Below are 14,873 nucleotides of genomic sequence, written 5' to 3' on the forward strand. Positions count from 1 at the left end.
AAATTTATTGTGCACCGTTTCATGGTTTCTTTGTGTTCAGTTGCCTTTGATGATTCTATTTCTCCTTCTCTACTTTTCAGATTGACATTCAGATTAAGGATGCAATTGGCCGGTACCACCAGTGTGCCACCATTCAACTAGATTTTCAGCTTCCAATTCGGTTCAATCTTACCTATGTCAGGTATTGAAGATTCTGCTGTTTAGAAAAGATTCAGTTAAAAAAAAAACATACAGTAATGCCTAAACTTTGTGTGCAGCTTGTGTAGGTATTTGTTTATATTTACTACATTTGTTTTTCTAAAACACAGACCCCGACATACACCATTGTGGATAGCTGAACATTTGCTGCAGTAAGAAAGCCATAGAAGGCTTGGTTGGAGCCCAATTTATATGTTGGCTGTAGGTATACTTCGTCACAATGGAGTATACATACCGCCAACATGAAGGTCTACCCACCCTATTTAAATGGAGACATGGCTTAGGTGTGGCTACTGCAGTGGCTACTCTCTCTGCGACCCGACAGAATAAGACCATGGGAGAAATGGTTACATATCCGCCTTGGTGGTGGAGGAGAGTAAAAACCATATAATGCATCCTTCCCCATGGGAGATGACTCCCATAGCAAGGAGAGCATTATATTTTTCATTTTCAAAAGGAAAATCCCGTTTTGGGATTATCTTTTTATAAATAAGAAAGAATACTGTGTGGTGTAGGATAGTGTAATGCTGATGCAGCTGTGCGCCAAACAGCAAGATGCATTAACAGGAACCGCCCTGACAGCGTTTTCTGCCACTGCTTTATAGTGGACTGCCTGCTTGGCAAAAATTTATAAAATATGGTGCCAGAGTAATTTGCTCCATCCACATAGCAGAACAGTGGCCTGTCCGCCAATATAAAAATGACAACCTTGGTTCTTTTGGAAGTCCATGCTGTTAGATTAAACACCAAGTTATAGATACTTAGGGCCATATTTATACTTTTTGACGCAAAACTGCGCTAACGCAGTTTTGCGCCAAAAAAATTAGCGCCGGCTAACGCCATTCTGAAGCGCCATGCGGGCGCCGTATTTATTGAATGGCGTTAGCCGACCGGCGCTGCCAGGTGTGCGTGAAAAAAAACGACGTACACCAGGCAGCGCCGGCGTAGGGAAAAATGGCGTTTGGGCGTCCCAAAATGGGGCAAGTCAGGCTGAGGCAAAAAAATCGTCTTAACCCGATTTGCGCCATTTTTTTTGGGCGCCCAGACGCCATTAACATGACTCCTGTCTTAGCAAAGACAGGAGTCATGCCCCCTTGCCCAATGGCCATGCCCAGGTGACTTGTGTCCCCTGGGCATGGTCATTGGGCATAGTGGCATGTAGGGGGGCACAAATCAGGCCCCCCTATGCCACAAAAAATAAATAAAAAAATACTTACCACAACTTACCTTTTCTTCCCTGGGATGGGGCCCTCCATCCTTGGGTGTCCTCCTGGGGTGGGCAAGAGTGGCAGGGGGTGTCCCTGGGGGCAGGGGAGGGCACCTCTGGGCTCATTCTGAGCCCACAGGTCCCTTAACGCCTGCCCTGACCCAGGCGTTAAAAAGAGGCGCAAATGCGGGTTTTTTTGCCCCGCCCACTCCCGGGCGTGATTTTTGCCCGGGAGTATAAATACCACGCACATGCCTGGGAGTCATTTTTTAAGACGGGAACGCCTACCTTGCATATCATTAACGCAAGGAAGGTGTTCACGCAAAAAAATGACGCTAACTCCATGAACTTTGGCGCTAGACGCGTCTAACGCCAAAGTATAAATATGGAGTTAGTTTTGCGTCGAATTTGCGTCGAAAAAAACGACGCAAATTCGGTGCAAACGGAGTATAAATATGCCCCTTAGTTTGGTTGTAGTATTCTAGAAGTATGCTTCCTTGAATGTTGTCCATCAAGTGAAGTATGGTATGACATGTTAAATTGCTATGGTGCTATGATATAACCCTGCTAATATTACAAGAGCATCAACGTATTGTTAATGTAGACTAAATTGTGGATATCTGGGTTCTTTTAAGTGCTACTTGACTTTTAAATAGAGGTGGGCAAAACTTGTGGAGCTTCACTCTGTGAAATTCCATGGAGTACTGTGGTATTCCGTGACTTTCCGACAACAGGTGGAAATTTTGCAGCTCGTGCTGCAATTTAGCACCAGTAGTGTGAGCAGCACTGAACAATCAGCACAAATGACACCATGTGTTGCACAAGAGTGCGTGGCCGTTCAAGCTAAGTTAGCTGCTGCTAGGGTATAAAATCTACTAGAGCGGCAGCAAATCTACTCAATAAACAGCCCTCTGTCTGTAACTTCCCATGTTGAAAAATCACACTGGGGATGCCAAATCACGCTCACCAGCTCACATTTTCTGGAGTGTTGCCAGACAGAATTTCTGCTACGTGGCGATAGGCAGACTTTGGCCAAAACTTCACTTTAAAGTGTAATGTGAAGTCACCAAACGTCTGCCAGTTGCATGGGTGAAACAAAACATCCCACTCATCCCTACTTTTTATCGCTATAGAACAATCGATGAATGCTTGTAATGCGGATTACTGCATTAAGAGACAAGTTTTGATAGGTTTTGCCAAGTTTTATTAGAGCAGAAATTAGGTGAACTGAGGGAGAAAGAATGATAATAGGTAATAAACCCTCCACAGAAAATACCTTCCACGTAGGCTAGATCTGAAACCAGAATGAGCAATATCTCCATGAATCAAAAGAGGAGAGTGCAGGAGGGATAGAAATTACAGTCAAGAGGCCAGAATAAAGTAAACTAAAGGCCTGATACGTTCTGTTCCATCAATGGAAGCCATCTCTGTTCTAATGTGAATATAGCAACCTAGGTTCAAAAGGTCTCTAGCAGCTACAATTCAAGTCAAACCAAAGCATTTAACGAAGTAGGCCAGGGGAGTAATGTAAATGTGAAAGAATAATGGAGAGGGTTGTCCATGAACCTCCTCCCAATTTAACTCCCTTACGTGCAGTAAGCATGGTCTCTGCCAGCCTTGATGTGAATTTCCTGAACTTCTTTATTCCAGTTCCCACCTACATTAAATTAAAAATGTGATCTCAAATGTGATGGTCTATTCGTATTCTTTTGCATATTTAAGTGCCAGAGTAAACGAGTGGTAAATAGCCCTGCTTTAAGTGATGCTGCCTGTTGTGCTTCCTTTCCTTTTTTCCTTGTATTCATTCATGTTTTCCAAATTGTGAATCTTGTCTGTCTAACCCGATTATAGCAGTTTAGCCTTTAAGAGAGGGAAAGAAGAACAGTGAGGTACTTTATTTGCTGCCAGAGATAAATTAACTACAGCAATCAATATATCTATCAAGCTATTGCCAGTTTTATGTAATGCATGCCCGCAGCTTTTCCGTACAGGAGATAATGATACAAGTTTCTCTTGATAGCTTTTCATGTTGTCATTTTGGAAAGATTATTTTTGTGTAGTGTATAGGTGAGCTCACTAATCGCTAGATAGTCGGAGTAACCTTCCGAAGACCCTAGCAAACTCAAGAACTACCGTCCCATCTCTCTGCTCCCCTTTCCTGCCAAAGTCCCCGAAAAGGCCATCAACCACCAACTCTCAAAACACCTGGAGATTACCAATCTTCTGGACCCCTCCCAATCCGGATTCTAGCAACAACCACAGCACGGAAACTGCACTGATTGCTGCCACTGACGACATCAAAACCCTCCTTGATCAGAGAGAAATGGCAGCCCTGATCCTCCTCAACCTCTCTGCAGCATTCAACACTGTATGCCACCACACGCTTTTCGAGAGGCTTCATCACATCGGAATCCAAGGAGATGCCCTCAAATGGATCGCATCCTTCCTCACTTGAAGAACCCAGAGAGTCTACCTAGCACCTTTCACCTCAGAACCCAAGAACATCACCTGCCTCATCCCTCAAGGCTCATCCCTACACTGTTCAACATCTGCATGACCCCCTTGACCCAGCTCATCCTCACACTGTCAGAAAACCCCTCGACCATGAAGGCCAACTTCTACTGGTGCATGACAGACGTTGACGACTGGATGAATAACAGCTGCTTAAAACTCAGCACAGACAAAACGGAAGTGCTGATCTTTGGGAACAGCGCCTCTACCTTGGAACGATTCCTGGTGGCATGCGGAACTAGGACCAGCACCTACTTCGACAGACCACGCTTGCAACCTTGGCATCATCCTGGACAGCAAACTCACTTTGAAAACCAGATCAATGCAATCTCCTCCGCTTGCCTACACACACTTTGAATGCTCTGTAAGATTCTCAAATGGCTCCCCGTCAACACCAGACGAACAGTCACTCAAGCCCTAGTCACAAGCCGGCTGGACTACAACACAGCACTCGTCGTAGGGCTCACCATCCACCTACTGAAAAGAGTACAGACCATACAGAATTCAGCGACCAGACTCATCCTCGACCTTCCCAAACGAACGCACACCACCTCCAACCTCCAGAAGCTCCAGTGGCTCCCCATTCAGAAGAGATGCCAGTTTAAAATGCTGATCCTTAACTACAAGGCCTATCACGATCACTGACCAGTATACATCAACCATTACCTAAACTACCACCAACACTTCAGACACCTATGCTCCACTTACCTCTCCCTTGTACACACCCCTTGCATTCGCCAAAGCAACAGTGGGATGACACTCCTCCTACCTTGAGGCGTAATCCATGTATGACCTCCCCCTTCACCTGCGGACCTCATCCTCTCTTCGCGAATTCAGGAATGTACTCGAGACCTGGCTGTTCAACTGAACCCCTTAGCAGCTACGTTCTCAGCGCCGGATACCCTTGTGGATGATTAGCCGCACTTTCTAAATCCTGTTTGAATGTGAATGAGTGATTACGTTTTTTTCACATGTTTTATTTCTCAAAACATCTGCTTAAAATAAGGTAGCATCCAGTCAATTTCACATTACCAGCTCTCTTCCCCTCATGCAGCCGGCATTGCATCATTGAGTGGGTGTGGGTTATATAAAGTGTCCTGGTCTTTGGGGGGCAGTGGGCAAGTTGTTTTAGATGTCCTGGGGCTATTGGGCATGTGAATAATGCAAGCACCTTCATGGTGCGATCAGAAGGAGTTTGGTCAAATGCACGGACAAGCAGCATACGTGTAAGTGCTATACATTATTCCAAATAGCTAATTTTTAGGTGGTTGTGTGTTTTGAACCATAATAGAATAATAGGATTAAAATGGCACTCAACGTGGAGGCTCAAATGCTTCTAAAGCATTTTATGAGAATGTTCCACAGATGGCAGCACACTACATAAGTGCTGGTTTTATTGAAGGAAATAACGTCTCCAAATGTGTTGTAATTAATGGTTCCTTCTAAAATCTTTCGTATTAAATACTTTAAATAAACTGATAGAGAAGGTAATTGTAACAGTGTTGAAATGGCATATCTTCCTGTCTCTAAATTTCATTCTTGCACGTGTGCCACTAATCTGTCTCTTCTCACAGTTCTTTACAATAAGCGCATAGATTTTTCCTTTGATTGCAGCATCTTCTTTCCAATTGCAGCCATTGTGCAAGCTAACGACAAATGTAGAAATTACTATCATAAACACTAAATTGCTGCAAAGAAATTGGCAAGCAACAATAACTGAAAATATTCTACTATACACCTTTACTTATTCATTAATGTTAATAAGCTAAACAAAATTAGGAGTGAAAATACTGACATTTATATGCTCCCTCACATTCTTTGCAGCACTATAAACAGCTGCAAGGTTACAGGCACTTACGACCTCTAAAATGCTTGCGTGCATAGGGCTGAAACTTTAAAAATAGAAGTTAAGACTGGCTGATGATGTCACACATCTTATGTAGCTATTTAACTAGGGTTTTAATCAATAAGCTGTTATTTTGTATGTGTGATGTCTTGAAATAGAACCACCGATGGTAGACTCAGATCTTAATGGGTCATATGTTCGCAATCATGCAATCATTTTGGAACGCCAATAACAGAGATTTAGAGACTAAAATGGAGAGAACGTAATTTCTCCTTTAACTCTCAAAGGAGCTGAGGAAAGTTCTGAATAAAGGTAAAATAACGTATTTTTAGCCTAAAATATTGTCAGCTTCCCACCTAAATTTTAAGTGAGCCAAATCAAACTGAGTACCATAAAATGCAATGAAACGCAAAATATGGTATCAAATTATGAAAATCAAAGTAAAGGGATGTTCTGGAGACTTTAGAAATTGCACAAAAAAGCCACATTGAAACACGCAACAGATTTACAGAAGCACTCCATGTGACATCGATAAAATATTTTTTCTAGAAAATAAAATGCCATAAAGTATGCGACAAACCAACTTGATGAAGAAAAATCACAAACCTTAGAGGAGAACCTGGGTACTTCCAAGACTGTATGGCTTCTGTGGGGCATTGTTGGTGGATAGTGAAAGTGAAGAAGTCTTGGCTTCAACAGAGCAACCCTGAAAGATATATTTTAACACCACTTTTTCTGTTAAGGCAAATTCCTTGTCAACTCGGACCCAGATCTGGATGAAATTTTATGTTTAACTTACTGCTACCTTTCTGCATTTGGACATCATCGACCTGGGCACCGTCAGACGTTTTGGTCTGGGGAAAAATAGCCCTGCTTCAGTCACCCTTAGCAGAACATTAAACACTCACATCTTAACTTGAAAACAGTTTTAATACCCTCAACCCCACTTGCTCTCAGTTACTGCCAGATAGCCCTCAGAGTTTGCATCTCACCCTCATATGCCTTTAGCCTTTCATCAGATACTTCCAGTTTATCCTACCACATTTCATGACCCCTCAGGCTCTGACAGTTTTAGCATCCCCATTCTGCAGTACATACCAGTCCTTTGCAGACCCATCAGCAAACTCTTTAAAGTTCCTTGTAGTACACACTAAATATCATTTACCTGCTTGTAGCTACCAAAAGTTATCCCTTTAATAAGTCCATTAGAGACCTTCAACATGTCATCTGAAGCCCTCATTTTGCACAGAGCCCCTGACAAATTTAACAACCCGGCCAGCCCTCAGAGACCCTTGGTGTGTCCCTAGAAACCACCTGCATACCCTCAGAAATCCCCTGCCTTCGATCAGTACCCCTAAGCCAGTCCTTACACTTCCTCTAGATAGCCCTTGGAGATCCGCAGAAAGTCAGAGGCTCCTTTCAGGCCACCACTGCCCACAATCAAACTCTTGACCAGGCCACCAGAGGACCCTAGCAGGTCTTCAGCCTACCTCTTAGTAACCTTCATTAGGCCCCTAGGCACAGCTAGTCCTTGAGCCCTGGACACCTCCGTCATTCCCTTAAAATCCATGGGTGAACACCCCCCACCTTCATCTACTTAAACACTCTTTAACAGCCCTCAGAGGCATCTCTTGTCAGATTCCAGATCTTTCCCTCAACCCTCCAGGTCCTCAGTGCACTATCAGGAACAACCAGCATGCTTTCGGGGAGCAGCATCCACTCTTCAAGTAGCATCGATTGGCCCTTGGGGCACCTTTCAGCTGACCCTTATACACCCTAAGATGTTTGGTTCACAACAGATAAAACATTTTCTGCTCTTAAGTAATTCAGCGGAGGGGATCTCTGAGGGCAGGCTGCTCCTTCCCATCCCGGTTACTCCACTGCTGTCTTCCAAATAACCATGGACAAATGTAGCTGCTGCATCTTTTTATTGTCAGCTATATGAATAAAATTACTTTTTTTGGTTACTTAATATCTTAACTTCATATTAAAACATTAAATGAGTTTACGTGTTCTGCGCAGGATCATTCTGTACCTTAATTTTAGTGAAGATTATCCCCGCCTCCTTTTGCATTCCAGTTCCTCTAAGATTTTCATTTGTGATTTCAGTTTTGGATTTAGTAGGTGTTGAGTCCTACTTTTTCGTGTATTCATTCTTTATTACTTTCTAATGCAAAATATTCAAAGCAGTAAACAAGGCTATAACGATACACAATCACAACAGACATAAGAAACATAGCATGTTTCACAACAACTGAATACTTAAGTGCCCGATAACAGGAGAAAAATAAAAGCAAAAAGAGGTTGGAAAAACACAAAATGAAGGATAGTTTGAAGAATATAAGCCAATATTAATGCAGTCAATAGAGTGTGATCAACAGAGTATAGAGCAAGTAAATAGTAAAAAGCAAAAAGAAAGCAGAAGATCAAGAACAGAGCATTCCTTCTCCTAGACCTTTCTAACCAAGTCCACCACTCCCTCCATAGTCAGTTCATCAATACACTAGTCCATATTTTGCTGAATTAGTTTGTCATTTTTTAATCTCTCCCTCCCGTTGATTCACAGCCAAGCGGATGGGGTATGAAGGCACATTATCATAATTATATTGAGTAAGCACACAAGACGTTTATCGTTAAGTGATAGGCGCTAGGGTTCATTTAATCTTATTGAAAGGACCCCACATGTCTTCGAACTGGGTTAAGTTTGTTCTGAATAAGTAGCTCTTATAAGTTGGTAAATGAGAGTTTGGTTGTCCATTCTTTGTTTGTGTTGGAAGTTGTAGTGTCAGACACCAGTGCCTGACGATACAGACCTTTGCCATAATTAAGACCATTGAAATCCATCTTTCCCAATGAATAGTACGGTCATTTATCTCTGGAACATCATGTAAGACTGCAAGTTTGGCCGATACAATAAAAGGGAACGGTGTTGGTACTTTGCAATCTGTTCCATATGTCTGTCCAGGTGAGGGATTATTTCCTAATGGACCGCAGTATCTGGAGAAGGTCGCACCAAGGTTCCCAGCACCTCCAGCAGTTTTCATGAGGAAGTTTATTAATTATTTTGGGAAAGACTGGGCACAGTATACTCAAGCCTGGTGTTGTGTACACCACAGATTTTTCTGTAGTGACCTGAGAGGGCCAATCCACAGCAGGAGACATAAAGTATCCCTGTTACGAGAGGTGGTAAGCAAGATAGTACACATACATATACAGTAAATGTAGACCCCATGCCCTTGTGTCTGCATGAAGCTTTGCAGGTTAAGGGTCCTGTCCTACCTTTTTAGTGAAACTTATTATTTTGAAATCCACACTATGCAAGCCTAGATGCTGTGTTATTAAGTAGTTTGTCGAGTAAATTTCAGCATTTTTCTGTTTGTTGCAGCCCAGAGAGTGATGACAAAAAAAGGCCTGTTATTATTCACCGTGCCATTCTTGGATCTGTGGAGCGAATGATGGCTATACTGACCGAAAACTATGCAGGCAAATGGTAAGCGCGTGCCTTTCTTTCATTGTCAACATGCATGTGCTATTTGACAGGCTTTTCCTTCTTAAGAGTAAAAAACCGAGCTTAGTCATTTGATACTAAATATAGAAGAGGACATACCTTGTGTAGGCATTGAGCCGCTGGACATGGCAAAACAGTGGATTTCATGACACCTGCACACTCTCACCTCAGACTTCCCAGACCCTGTTGCTTGTTTCATGCAATTCTGCTGTTGTAAATCCCTGTTTCCACCCTTTTTCTTCTGCAGGCTTCACGTTGCCTTCGTATATCTCTATCCTCACGGATTTGCCTTTCTGTAGTGCTGCTGGCTCTCCCCATCACCCCACTAAACAAAAGCCTTCCCAAACCTATGCTTCTACAACCTCCCTACAGGCTTCAGCTTAGTCTACTTATAACTCTGTATGATATCCCCTACCTAAGCCTTTCTAACCACTCCTCCCTCTTCCTCCCTACAGGATCCTCATCTGCCTCCCTATAGTCATGTTCCCTCCCTCGTACAGCTTAGCCTCCTATAGTCTGCCTTCCTATAGTCATGTTCCCTCCTTCCTACAACTTAGCCTCCTACAGTCTGCCTTCCTATAGACATGTTCCCTCCTTCCTACAACTTATCCTCCTATAGTCTGCCTTCCTATAGTCATGTTCCCTCCCTTCTACAACTTAGCCTTCCTAAACCTCTTTTTCCTGTCTGCCTGAACGCGTCACCTCCTCCTTCCTACATCTCTGCTTACTCATTAGCTGAAGCACAGCCTCGCTGGTCCTAGCACTCCAGCCTTCGGGCGCATTTGTTTACTGATTCCATTTGGTAGGTTGCTTTTGAATCAATGTATTCTGAAGGTAGCCTACGCAGATTTTAAGCTCTACAAGTTTCAGAACTTTAGTTCCTCTTAACCATTATCTATATGGCTCCCATGTTCTATCCTTGCTGTGTATGGCTTTGTTTTCTGGCTATTGTCACTGGCTGGAACATCAACAGGACTTTGAGAAGTCTAACACGACTGCTCAGCATGTTTTTGATTTGACATGTTTTTGATTTTACACGTTCCGTACAGTTACAACCACCTATACCAACCCTAGATCCAAAGTTTTTTCCTTCCTAAGAATTTCTGTAGGTATTTTACAAGCCCCGTCCCCCCCACACACACAGGAAGGTGCCTACTATAGGATTGTGTGTGGAATTCTCATTCTTTTTCTTTTTCTATCCACCATTATTACTTTCTATGCCTAATGGACTGTATGAAAGATGCAGCTGTCACTTTCATATAATACCTTCTGTGCCTAGTTTCTTCATGGCTAAATCATTCTTAAGTATTTGCCATTTTATTGTAAGAGTAAAGTATTTTCAGAGAATCCAGTCTTCAAAAAGTGTTTTCTTTTGAGCGGCTAGTCGGTTAGAAAGGCATTTGCCCAATAAAATGATACTATTTAAATAGAAAGAATGTTTTTCACTACATTTGTGGGTTTGTTTAGCTTGTATAATGAACAGTTTTAATTTATGTTGGTTCTGCTAAACAATAGCATGTGCATCTTTAGGCAGTTCTACTATTGTGTTTTTATCGAAGGATACTTCCTGGCTTCATTCAGAATAAAAATGTTGAATATTTTTTCTGGAATTCGGATAACTGTTGGTTTCTGATGTGTTCACACTCTGGATTTATTGTACAGTTAGTTGTTTGTGCCCGATTTAATTTATGCAAAATTTAACTGATATGTTTTATTTATTTATTTGATGGCTGAAGGCCACTGTGGCTGTCTCCTCAGCAGGTTATGGTGGTACCAGTTGGACCAACATGTGATGAATACGCTCAGAAGGTAATCCCTTTAAAATGCTAATCACCCTACTGTATTCATTTGCTTGGCTGAAAGTTGGCTCATTGACTTTAAAGAAATGAGTTATGTAGCCTGAATCTATTCTAGATGTAGGTGCACATTTTTCCACAATTAAATAGCTGTGCCCAGAAACGGTTTCAAAATAAACAAAGTTTTGCTTTGGGTGTTGGCCATAGGCGAAAGGTCTTGCGGATGCAGAGGTGTCAACACCAGAAGCGTTTGTGTATTGCTTAGCAAGGCAGTCTGTGCTTTTAAGTCAATGGGCCATACACGTCTATCTGTGAATGGATGTCTTAATGATGGGCAAACGCATACCAGTAATGACAGATAGAGAGAGAATTCAAAAGACAAGCAGTGCAGTAGCAGATGGATCGCACCACTGCAATGTTTTATATCTACGGGCAGAGACAAAGACCTACTCATTTTAAAGTTTGATACCTGGCACAGTGCAATATAACTACTGAGTTTGCTGGTGATGCACCACAAGTGAAGAAATGGACCACTCAAGACTTCTCACAAATGAAAACTATACAAGGTGAGAGACGTTTTCACCATACAGTGGACCTGTGTGCCGATAAAGACAATTGAAAACTGCCAAAACTTTACAACTGATAAACCTACTCATCAGCAAGTGCTTATACTCATACCCCGTACCCTAACTAATCTCGACAACTTTGGTACTCACAACTCTTGAGTGTTTCCAAACAAAAATAGAGATAGATGGTGTACCACTGTTGCTCATAAAGAATGGAAGTGCTAGCGCGCCTTGTCCTTAGTAAGTAAACTTACAAGGGGACGCGTAGAGGTCGATGAATCTTTTGAATCGCATAGGGTATCCTAGTCAAGTATTATGAGTTAGAAAACATTCACACTAATTAATTTACAAATCAACAACATAATACCGAAGACTAATCTAAAAGAAAATACCACCACTCATAAGAAGTTAGTTTGTTTCATTCCCTGTTGGTTACAATTCTAATCAAAACCTTTATTCAGCAGAACCATAATTACCAAACTTTGTTAGCAACACAAGTAATGAATTATCAGACATTTTATTAATATTCAACCAACATTAATCAAGCATAGCGATTCATGAACATTGAATAATTCAGCAATATGAATCAGTCAGTCTTAGTCCAAGTCACCATTAGTCACCTTCGTCAGCCGACCTATCTCAAATTAGCATCGTCATGTGGGTCCTCATGCGAAAACAATTTAGTCAATAAGTTGGAAAAATCTAACTAAAGAGAAAAACATTTTTAACACAGCGCAGTTGGTACCTAGAAGGAAAGCACATGTGAGTCAGTTATGTTATAGCTACCTATCCAAGATAGATCAGCAGCAAGTCAGTCTTCGTCCCCAGGTCATCAGTCGTCAGTTAGGCTCAGGCTCACAAGGCGCAACCCCAAATTTCAGCACTTCGGACAGCGTCTCCTGATGTCATCAACATTCGCCTCTCCGTTCTGATTTTTCCTCTCATATCATCACTTTTTATTAGGATCTCTGTCCGTCCCACAATTTGCCCATTGGTCAGCCTTATCAGGGGTTATGACTCTAACCTATAATTTTTGTTTACCACTTGTCTACGTTATTTTGAGAATCAAGTTCCATTAACATGATTGGTCCTTTAGTCGATGAGGACATCATCCGGCTCTTTAGGTAACAACATTGTTGCCCCCAGCTCTGTCTGTAGCTTCATTGTTCAAGTCCTGGGAAAGTGCATTTAGCCTACTCTACACATAATTGTATCAATTTGTTCTGATCGTCTCCTGTCCGCTGGTGAGTTTGCAGATTTTTCTAGCAGTGTTCAATGGTGAACTCTGTACAGTTCAAGGTCCTTTTCTCCAGTTCTAGTCTGCGGCAGCTCATCGCGTCTCCACGTTTAAGCAGGCAAGGCCCAGCGCTGACTGGGCCTTTGGAATAGCTAATTTGAGAATATGTAACACGTGCCATAGAAAAGACAATTTTCTGTCTGTACTGTCTGTAAAAATGGAACACTTGGCGCTTTAGTAATAAGTAACCGTATCACGTGTAACTGTAGATACACAGTAGCGACCACTCACAGGGATACACAATACCTCCCCTTGTTCCCTGGCATGCTTCGCTATTCTGAAAATATCTTTAAAGTTCCTATCCGCTCCTGGGTAATCATGCCATGGGTGGACAAAAAGTACAAAGCGCCCCCCTCTGACCCGCTTTACATCAGGGCACAGGTACCACCTGATTCTATCTTGGCAGCAATGATTTATAAATGGGATAATAGTCGGCCACTGGGAACTCTCCTCCCCCAGAGAAGGAGATTAAACAAATCAGTGCAGCCGGGAAGAGGCTAATGGCCCAGGCCGTAAACCATCGGCGAATAGCCAACCCTAAAGCATTTTTGGCCTAGTATGACTGGGCCCCTTGGGATGAGATGGAGGAGCTCTCAAAGTTCCTTCAGGAGGAGCATCGCAAAAGGGGCCAACAGATTGTCTTGGAGGGTCAGACCATCTACAACAACTCCATCATGTGCACCCTTGATGGGCTCATGGCATAAACACTAGCATCCTTTTAAGATGGCATACTTGGTTAAGTTGCCCAGGTTTTAAACCTGAGGTCCAGCAGACAGTTTTCAGCATGCCCTTTGACAAAGAGCACCTCTTTGGGCTGCAGGTAGACCCCACATTAGAGAAGCTTAAAAAGGACACAGACACTGCCAAGACCATGGGTGCCCTTTGGACCACTTCACAAAGGGGTTCCTTTCACTGTCATGGGTTCAGGAGGTCATATGTCATCCACCTCGGGCGCGTCTACCTCATACCCTAGACGGCGTCAGTCCAACTACAGCAGGGGCTTCTACAGAGGCTCCTGCAGGGGGTCTACAAATAAAGGGAGAAGGAAAACCACTTTTACACGTGGGTCCTCTTCCTCTTCCAATTAGTGAGTACCTCCACCTTCCCCCGATCATCCAACACCTGTCGGGAAGACTTCACCAATTCTACTCTACATGGGACACCATCACCACAAACTAATGGGTCATTGCCATTATCCAACATGGTTATTGTCAGAAGCTCTCACCACTCCTCCCAGCATTCCACCTCGCACTCACAGGCTATCTCAGGAACATTTCTGAAGCGAGCAGTCCAGGCCCTTCTTCTCAATGGGCCATAGAGCATGTTCCTCCACAACATCAAGGTTCGGCAGTTTATTTCCTGATTCCCAAAAAAGACAGCTCTCTTAGACCCATACTGGACCTCAGGCCTCTAAACAAATACATCCTTTCAGAACACTTCCACATGGTCACCCTTCAGGATGACATCCCACTTCTACAGCAAGGCAACTTTATTACAGCTCTAGATTCAAAGGACGTCTGTTTTCACATACCAGTTCACCCTGATCTTTCAAAGCATTTAGAAGTGTCATTGCAGGCAAACATTACCAATTGAAGGTCCTTCCCTTCTGAGTCACTAATGCTCCCAGGGTATTCACAAAGTGCTTGGCAGAACTCAAAGCACATCTTAGAAGACAGAATGTTCATGTCTTTCCCTACCTTGACAACTCGCTCATCAAAGCAGGCACATTACAACAGTGCCAACACCACCCTCAGTTGACAGTGGATCTTCTTCACAGTCTGGGCTTCACTCTTAACATTCCCAAATCTCACTTCCAGCCCCTGCAGGCTCAACATTACTTAGAGGACATTCTCAATGTGGAGTTAGGTTTAGCATATGCCAACCCAGCTCACGTCCGGAATTTCTACACCCCTCTCCCTCAGTTTGAGGAAAACCATTCTTATA

At 42.9% G+C, this 14,873-nt stretch overlaps 1 protein-coding gene across 1 annotated transcript in view; it reads left to right on the plus strand.

Moving 5' to 3' along the window:
• Positions 1–14,873, plus strand: part of TARS1 (threonyl-tRNA synthetase 1) — a 190,192-nt gene that overhangs the window by 146,269 nt on the left and 29,050 nt on the right. The window contains exons 15-17 of the mRNA XM_069220522.1: positions 81–181; positions 9,148–9,252; positions 11,007–11,079. Coding sequence (XP_069076623.1) covers positions 81–181; positions 9,148–9,252; positions 11,007–11,079 — 279 coding nt within the window. The remainder of the gene's footprint in view (positions 1–80; positions 182–9,147; positions 9,253–11,006; positions 11,080–14,873) is intronic.

Source organism: Pleurodeles waltl, chromosome 1_1, assembly GCF_031143425.1.
Source record: "Pleurodeles waltl isolate 20211129_DDA chromosome 1_1, aPleWal1.hap1.20221129, whole genome shotgun sequence".
Classification (NCBI taxonomy): Eukaryota; Metazoa; Chordata; class Amphibia; order Caudata; family Salamandridae; genus Pleurodeles; species Pleurodeles waltl.